The sequence below is a fragment of the Nematolebias whitei genome, chromosome 8, assembly GCF_014905685.2.
Source record: "Nematolebias whitei isolate Nwh7 chromosome 8, NemWhi1, whole genome shotgun sequence".
Lineage (NCBI taxonomy): Eukaryota > Metazoa > Chordata > Actinopteri > Cyprinodontiformes > Rivulidae > Nematolebias > Nematolebias whitei.
In genome coordinates this window covers 14,000,770-14,009,810 of record NC_056505.1, presented here as the reverse complement: position 1 = coordinate 14,009,810, position 9,041 = coordinate 14,000,770, and the positions used below count along the sequence as shown (strand labels likewise).

At 37.1% G+C, this 9,041-nt stretch overlaps 1 protein-coding gene across 1 annotated transcript in view; it reads left to right on the top strand.

Annotated features, from left to right (window-relative positions):
• The first annotated feature begins 447 nt into the window (after positions 1-447).
• LOC119413038 (lipoxygenase homology domain-containing protein 1-like) overlaps positions 448-9,041 on the top strand; it is a 43,941-nt gene continuing 35,347 nt past the window's right edge. Inside the window, exons 1-11 of the mRNA XM_037680050.1 lie at positions 448-563; positions 716-900; positions 1,032-1,130; positions 2,108-2,256; positions 4,893-5,016; positions 5,200-5,309; positions 5,597-5,737; positions 5,807-5,942; positions 7,366-7,526; positions 7,609-7,695; positions 8,668-8,803. Of these exons, the coding sequence (XP_037535978.1) occupies positions 448-563; positions 716-900; positions 1,032-1,130; positions 2,108-2,256; positions 4,893-5,016; positions 5,200-5,309; positions 5,597-5,737; positions 5,807-5,942; positions 7,366-7,526; positions 7,609-7,695; positions 8,668-8,803 (1,444 nt within the window). The remainder of the gene's footprint in view (positions 564-715; positions 901-1,031; positions 1,131-2,107; positions 2,257-4,892; positions 5,017-5,199; positions 5,310-5,596; positions 5,738-5,806; positions 5,943-7,365; positions 7,527-7,608; positions 7,696-8,667; positions 8,804-9,041) is intronic.

Here is a 9,041-nt window from a genome sequence, read left to right as displayed (position 1 = left end):
TATATATATATATATATATATATATATATATATATATTCAATTATTTATAGTAATTATAATGCAATAAAAGCAAAAAGTAATCATGAATGAACCATGATTTAACACGTTTTATTGTATTCTTTGTACGTTTAATTGAACAGCTCTTTGCTTTTTATCTTCTTGTTTTTTCTTTCATCAACAGCACAGAAAAAAAGTACGTATTTTTAATTATTTTGGTGGGGAACAGTCAGAAAACAATCTGTGTGCGGTGATACTGTCACAAATCGGATTATATTTTGCTGCATGCTTGTTGACCAAACTGGCTTTTAAAATTGTCTTATGCTGTTATTTAAATTTTACTTCATATTTCCTGCTTGCTTGTTTTATTTATTTTATTTAATTTGATTAATTTCTTTCTTTATTTTGCAATTAAGTTGAAATTAAAGAGAAAAAAAAATGGCGCAGGAATGATTCCTAAGTTTGGACATTTTTTTGATTCTAGGAGTCGGACGGCATTTGAAAGGGCCAAAACGGACGTTTTCAGAATTAGAACTCACAATGTTGGAGCTTTAAAAAAAATAAGGTACGGGTAACTCTTCACACTTATTGCGTTTGTTTAGTCCCTTTGGAAAGTAATTTTTAGAGTTTGCACATGCACTCAAACACTGTGGAGTGGATTTATGGAGAAACAGTTAATTTATTGAAAGTTACTCTAATGCTTTTGTGCTTGTCCAGGATTGAGCACGACAACACGGGTATGAATGCCAGCTGGTTCCTGGACCGAGTGGTCATCACAGATGTGATCCGGCCTCACTTGAGGTTCTACTTTTCTTGTAATAACTGGCTCAGTAAAGTGGAAGGAGACAGCCTTTATGTTAGAGACCTGCTGGCCACCATGGACCCCATGGACATGCCCAAATGTATACAACTTCATCTTTTTTTTAGCTTCACCAATAATTTAATTGATAGTCCACCCAATTAGGGCCAAAATGAAAAAAATGAAGTTATAATTTATTCTCACACTTGTTTACATTTTGAATATGATTCCCAGATAACAAATATGTGGTGAGCGTTTTCACTGCGGATGTCAAAGGGAGCGGAACAGATGCGGACGTCTTCATCAACATATTTGGAGAGCTTGGGGATACAGGTAAGAAACACGAGGCGAAAAACTTAAAGAAGTAGTTTGGATCTTTTGAAGTAAGGTTCTGTGGAAAAGTTGCGAATAATAAATATCTTACCTGTTGCAGATAACTCTTTGGACAACCTCCTAGCTAGAAAAAGTTTCATTCGGACCAGACTGACGAAATAAGTTCAAAATTAAAATGTAACATCATTTTAACACAGTTCAATTAAAAACATGTCACAGCTATTAAAGCAAAAAACAGTTTTAGAAACCTTGACACCGTTATCTACTTTGCATCACTGGGACTTTTAGCAGAAATATTATCTTATTCTGACTTGAACAGCTTCAGGTTACACAGGAAGTGCTGTAGATTACTACTGCTGCTACTTGCACTCGCAAATACCCATTGGATTCTGTCATTATGTGTCAATAAACTCAGCAAAGTAAACATTTATACAGAAGTGTTTTCGGGAATATGTATATTTACATTGTCCTTTATTTGGCATTTCATAGTTATTAATAAAACATTATTTATTTTCAAGCACAATTGGTGGTTAGCCTTTCTGGTGCAGCCTGACGGCACTTCCTGCAGGAATACCAGACTACTTCTACTAGAATAACTGTGTGATGGGAAACTGACAGCAGGGACACAATTTTGCAAAACTGTTTTCAGATGAACCACTATTAATTTTTTAAAAATGTTTGAGTTGTTTTAAAACAGCAGTTGGTCACTTTAACACTTGTCACATGCTCTAGCAGACCATTACTTCTTCAATCAGGTCAAAAATAAACTCACTTTTACCAAACGAAGGTTGTTCAAAGAGCTATCAATAACAGATAAGATATTAATTATCCATACTCTTTCCTCTGAATCCCACTACTAAAAATGTAAACAATCATTCTAACTTTGATTTTCCAAAGTGGAGACCTGTTCTGATGCAGCACACTGAAGTTAAACTACAAATCAACTGATGGCGTTTACTAACTGTTGTGTATTTTAGGGGAGAGGCGACTCGACAGTGACAAAAACAACTTTGAAAAAGGCACAGAGGACAAGTTCACTATTGAGGCGCCGAACTTGGGCAAAATTAGGAAGATCACCATCGGCCACAACAACAAAGGCTCGTCAGCAGGATGGTTTGTAGAAAAGGTGATAAACAGAGGCAGATTATAAATGTTTTTCATTCACTTTGCAGAGATACAACGGTGTGTTGGTAGAAGGATGTTAGAAATGCAGCTGCCATTAAAAAGACAAAGAGGAGATAAATGGATGCAGTTAGAGAGGACATGGAGGTAGGTGGAGTGAGGACAGAGTGAGACGGAGGAGGGTGATTCTCTGTGGTGACCCCTGAAGAGGGAAAAGTGGAAGAAGAAGGAGGAAAAAAAGAACAAGAACAGGAAGAACAAGATTTTTGATTTTTAACAAAACTTTATTTACACAGATAGTTAACACAACAGTGTTAAAAACAGGTGATCAGGACAAGCTTAAAATAATTTTTTTACACGAGGAGCTTGTTGTATTGCAGTTCTCCCTGATCAGAAATGGTGCATAAAACCTTCTTAAATCCCCAGAGTTTCACAAAATTCTTCAAGTGTCCAGTGTCTCTATGGAAGCAAAACACCAACGCCAGTCTGGCCTTGACGTTGCACTTCCACTGAACCACGACATCAAGTTGAGGTCCAGCCTGCAGTCTGTCCCTGCGAGACAAGTAAACAGCCATTTTTGATTCGGCCACTAAAAAGTTTAAAGTTTGGGATTTAAACTTGGTGGCTTTGATGTAATGTACTCCCTTCATAAAAACAGATTTGGTGAAAACTGTGTCAAAAAGGCTAAAAAACCTCGTCATAGATTAACAGAGTCGTCAGCTGTACACAATCTGTAAAAACATAAAAAACACTCTCAGGCAAACTGCAAAGAGGACACTCGTTTAAAATCTCGGGATTGACGACTGACAAAAATGAGTTTGTTGCAATGGCGCCGTGAAGGATCCTTCATTGAAGATCGCCAGTTCGTTTTTTTTGTTGAAGGTTTGTAAAGAGTCCTCCACTGGGGCTGGTCGTCCCACACGCAGACAGCTGTTGTGCAGAGTTCTCTTGTTCAGAATCTTAACACAAGTCCTATAAAGTCCTTTTGGACCTGTTCTGCACAAGTCTATCTTTGGGTCTGTGTTGCGTAGCAGAGGACCACTGTCTTTTGCAAAGTTAGGATCCAGGTGGATGTCCGGGAAAGGGTCCATTGGGTCAGGCGGGCGAGTCCCCGTGGACCACAGCTGCAGGAGACACTTCTCTCCAGCTGTCATCCTCTCCTTCACCAGGTTCAGGAAGCGCTGCACCAGTCTGGCAGACCAGACCCCAAGCAACGAAACCACCTCTCGGACGCTGGAGAAGTCTGGTCCACCAACCGCCTCAGGGTCACTGTCCCAGATTTGCACAGTGCCTTTGAAAGACCCGGCAACAAGAAAAAGAAGAACAAGAAGAAGAACAAAAAGAAGAAAGAACAAGAACAAGAAGAAGATTTTTTTATTTTGAACAAAATCTTTATTTACACAATAAGTTAACACAACAGTGTCAAAAAAGATGATCAGGACAAGCTTTAAATGATTTTTTTACACGAGGAGCTTGTTGTATTGCAGTTCTCCCTGATCAGAAATGGTAAGAAGAAGAAGAACAAGAACAAGACACAGTGGCTTTTATTAGCTTGAGACTCAATCAAAGCTCAGATCTCCTCACTTCCTGACAGTTTTCCTAACAGGGGGCTGTTCTGCCTCTGAGAGATGAGTTCATTCAAACTTTGACACAAACATAACACGCATGTTGTCATTCTAGCCTCTATGTAAAGGGAAACCGGGCCTCATTAAGGGATAGCCTTACCCCTCACAGACAGATGAGTCAGTAGATTTGGTTGTTACTTCAGGCACAGTGATGGTTCTGTTCGGTTGTGACTAAACATCTGCATTTCACAGGTTTGTGCTGCCATCACTGCTCATAACAATGAAATGTTGAGTGTGTGAGAAGAGCTGCTAAAAGTTTGGTTGTCTTGTATAAAAAATGGCCAAAAAATAAATTACAAACACTTATTTGACATTTATGTGGGTCATTGAAAATCATATTTTATGTAGATTGTGACACTGAACAATCAGGGATAAACAATAAACTGAAGCCTGATTTATATATAGGGAATGTCTTTATTTTAGAATTTAAAAAATTCTTCTTTTTTGTGTATTTGAGTCGTACAATATATTTTAATAGGAATTGTTTGGTGATGCTTTCTACAACCAGCAGGTCTGTGTAAAAAAACATCTTCAAAATGTGATATGTATCATTGCTCCTGCTCACCATTGATGTAATTATCTCTCAACAAAACATTTGTTTAATGTCAAGTTGATCCATGCATTTGTAAAATACCTTAGAGAGGAGTTAAAAGAATAGAAAGTTATTTGGTATTGCAAAAAATTAAAAGTAAAAAAAGTAAGAAATAGCTAACATTGCACTCACGAGAAGTGAGAAATGTCAAACGTTTGAATAAATAAACTCTTTAAAACTCTATTTGCTCATTTATGTCCCTGTTCAGCTAAAAGCTAGATCATGCATTGTCAATAATAAAGTAAATAAAACATAGTGAGCATGGGAGAACAGAAATGTAGACATTAAATTAAAATGATGATGAAAGAGCTCAGAGATTTTTGTTTACAGCAAAAAAAAAATAGTTTTCCTGGAAATATTAACAAAACAATTACACTTGATTTTGTCTTAAATACTCTATTTTACATTTTATTTGTTCTAAAGGTGATATTGGATGATATGGGAAACAAAATAGTGTATGAATTTCCTGTCAATCGTTGGTTTGCCCTGGATGAGGACGATGGGAAGATTCAGAGGGACGTCTTAGTGGGAGGGAATCAGCCCACAGGTGAGGAAACAACTTTTAAACCAGGAAGGGAAAATAAAAATAAAATAAAAAAATGTTTTTTAGTTTTGATTAACGATGTTTAGATCTGAATAATCTTGTTCCAGCTCAGCTTCTCAGGAGCTGGGTGCAGTGACCCATGCTGACTTTTCTTCTGGGAATCTAACCTGTAACTGGATCTGCCAGGTATTGTGTACAACATTCAGATTGTGACAGGACACGTCCGAGGAGCGGGAACCAATTCCAAAGTCCACATTGTGATGCACGGCACCAAAGGCCTGAAGAACAGTGGCAAGGTAAAGATTTAGATACAGAGGAGAGCCTGATCTTCATTAGCAGATCTGTGGACAGAACTACAGATTTTAGTTTTTATTCACACAAAACAGAAAAGTTTACTCAATCAAATTTGGTATTTTGATCAAACCATTGAGTTAAATCTTATACAGTTTGTTTGGATGATTTCTTAAACTGAGAAAACTGATTTATTTGATTTTATTACAGCTGGCACCTGGTTAGCTCCATATATTCTCCACAGATATGTTTTTTTAAATAATTGAAGCTCTTAACCATAAATTTCCTGCAGGTATTTTTGGAGGGAGGGAAGTTTGAGCACGGTCTGACCGACATCTTTAATGTTGAGATTGCTGCTCTCCTCAGTCCCCTCAGCAGAGTCACAATTGGACATGACAATGACGGCATGAGTGCCGGGTGGTACTGCGAGAAGGTATGCTGGTACACACTCTGCATGATGATGTACGGTGAACGAGCTCAGCTGAAACAATGCCCTCCGCAGGTGGTCGTGTACTGTCCGTTCACAGGAATCGAGCAGACCTTCCCCTGCAGTAAATGGCTGGATGATGATGAGGGGGACGGGCTGATCGAGCGGGAGCTGTATGAGATGGTCTCTCTTAGGCAAAGGAGACAGAAGAGTGAGTGCATTTCCTGTGAAAATGCAGTGTGAATGATTATTGCATACTTGCTGAGAAACAGCTGAAATGAGCTAAAAACATGCTGAAATGTAGCTGAAATGAAAGAAGAAACCTAAATTAGCAGAAGAAAGCAGAAAGAACACATATTTTCTGATTTAAGTTTAAATAAACAGAAAGTAGCAGCAAATTAGAAATTAAGCTAAAAAAAGCTGAAATTAGAAAAAAAATGGCTGAAAAGTAGCTGAAAGGCAGAAAAAAGCTTAAACTATCAGAAGGAAGCACAAAGAGCTGAAATGAGCTAAAAATGTGGAAATAACTGAAAATGCTAAAATTAACATAAAACAGCTAAATAGTAGCTGAAATAACTGAAACTGACAGAAAGAAGCTGAAAGGAGCATAACACCTGAAATTAGTAGAAAGAAGTTAATTAGGCTAAAATTAGCAACAAAAAAAATCCCCCACAAAACTTGACTTTATCTGAAAACAGCTGAAATTAGCTAAAAAAAAAAAAGTAGCTGAAAATGTAGAGTAAGTATAAATTAGCAGAAGAAATCGGAAAGAACACTTGTTCGCCCAAAAAGGCTTAAAGAAGAAGAAATGAGCACAAAAAGTGGAAATTATCCGAAAAAGCAGAAATGAGCAAAAACAGCTGAAAAGTGTCTAAAAAAGCAGAAAGAAGCAGAAAATAAAGAAGGAAGTGGAAAAAGCACATATTTTTGCTGAATTAAGCTGAAAAAGGTTTAAATGAGTGCATAAAATGTATAATAAAATTAGCATAAAAACAGCTAAATAGTAGTAAGGATGTAAAACGAGCTCATTTCAATTTCTATGGGGAAAAACATGGCAAAAAAGCTAAAGTTACACCAATACCAAAAGTCATAGCCAGATTGTCCTGAACGAGCTGAATGCGGTATACGATTTGTTGAAATAGCTTGAAAACTGCGGGACAAGAATCGCATTGAAAACGTACGGGGGGAAAAATGGATCACAACAGTGTGGATGATTCATAAACATTCACACAATAACTACAGCTGTGTTTTCTCTTTATCCTCATACACACGACAAGATTGAGCTTTATTTGTTCATGTTAACTTGTAAGATGGAGATTCTATCACTGCATGGCCTCTTATTCATTCGCAGCAGTTTCCCAGTTGGGAGCTGTCCACCACAATCACGTCAGTGGTGACGCTTCTGCCCTGAGAGGATATTTTAACAAGCATAAAATGCCATCTCCATGGGCTCCACTGAAATGCTGAAGGAGCAAAACCACTCAGGAATAACCTGACATGGATTAAACTCAATACTTCTGCTTCCCCAAAGTTTTGAGTTGCTGCTTTCAACTCTTTCTGAGCTGCCTGCCAGTCACTACATCAAATGTGATTAAAAACTCTGATTTTAATCAGAGCATTGGTTTCGTCCTCAGAGCACCCCTGGTCCTTGTGGATTTGGACGTCAGACATACCCAGCGCAGGAACAGATGCAGATATTTCCTTTCAGGTTTACGGAGAAAAGGGTAAATCAGATGAGATCAGGCTGGACAATAAATCTGACAACTTTGAGCAGGGACAAGTGGATAGATTTATGGTAAGTGCTCTACAATTTTAAATATGCGTTATCATTATTAATATCAGTGAGACTTTTCTTTTTGTTGTATCTAAACCTGCAGGTTGAGCTGCCTGATTTGGGAAAACTGATCAAACTTCGAATCTGGCACGAGAAGAGGCATCCATTTGCAGGATGGCATCTGGGCAAGGTGAGAGATCTCAGATGTAAAAGGTTGAAACTCCAATAATTTCTGCTTATTAGGAATAACTTAGTGGATGTGATTTTAGCCTTTCAGGTATGGAAACACCCAGAATATTCAGGAAATGTGTGCCATGAATTTTAGTTTTTGTAACTTTTCAGCTTTTTAAGATATTAATTTTCATTTACAAAAGATTCCTGTACACCGAGATCATTTGAATTCTTTCAGAAATGTTCCTCTGGAAATTTGTTTCTGAATTCTTGTTGTATTTTTGTCTTTATATGCAACGACATTTTTAGCTACTTTTCATAAAAGCGTTATAACTTTTAGCTCTTTCCTTAGCAAAAAGTAATTTATTTAAGTATACTACAAGTATACTTGTTTTACACTAAAAATGAGGAAGTGTACTTGAAGTTTACTTTTTATAAACTTTATTTGATATACTTAAAAATAGTATAAAAATGTCCCAATTTAGTCCAAACAAGTATTAAATCAGTATACTTCTAGTACACTACAAGTATGGTGTGTAGTATACTTCATATATACTTAAAGTATACTTGCAAAAATAAACTTCAAATCTATACTTTTTGTTAAGGGTTAGTTAGCATTTTGCTACTTTTAGCTTCTAGCTACTATTTTACTACTATTGACTTTTAGCTAAAGTTCTGCTTTTGGGTTTTAGAGTTCTGCTTAGTTTGATTTTAATAACCCACCTTCTTTTGCAAATATCAGCCAAGTCATGCAGAAGCTTACTTAGCGTTTGTCCTGTATTTTTGCAGAAAATGCAACTTATCCAGCCTATTTTTTTGTTTGTAAAAACTACCTCATATTTTCTAAATTAATTAGAATTTTCAGGTTTTTTTAGCTTTAGACACACAATTGCTTTGTAAACCTTTATTTTGCTGTTAAATTGTTGTTTATTGAATGAGTATCACTTCTTTAAAATTACAGACCCAACCTTTTCTATTTGACCTTTTCTAGGTGACTCTGATGAAGACCTTGACAAAGGAGAAGTACACGTTCCCATGTGAGCGCTGGCTGGACATCAGCGAAGATGATAATGAAGTTGTGAGGGAGCTTCCAGCCAGTGGAGATCTGATTAATGAACCACTGCCTGGTATGCATACAAAAATATAGATGCTTACACACACACACACACACACACAAGGGGTTGAATAGATCAATCGACTGGTCAACGAGTCGACTCTATGTCATCTCGCGAGTTTTCATATTTCACGTCGACTAGTCGCACCCCCCCTCCCCCCGCAGTTCCCAAGCCTATTCCACCCAATCCACATGGTGGATTAAATAAAATAAAACTAAAAACTTCAGCATTTTTGCACCTTGATAATAGT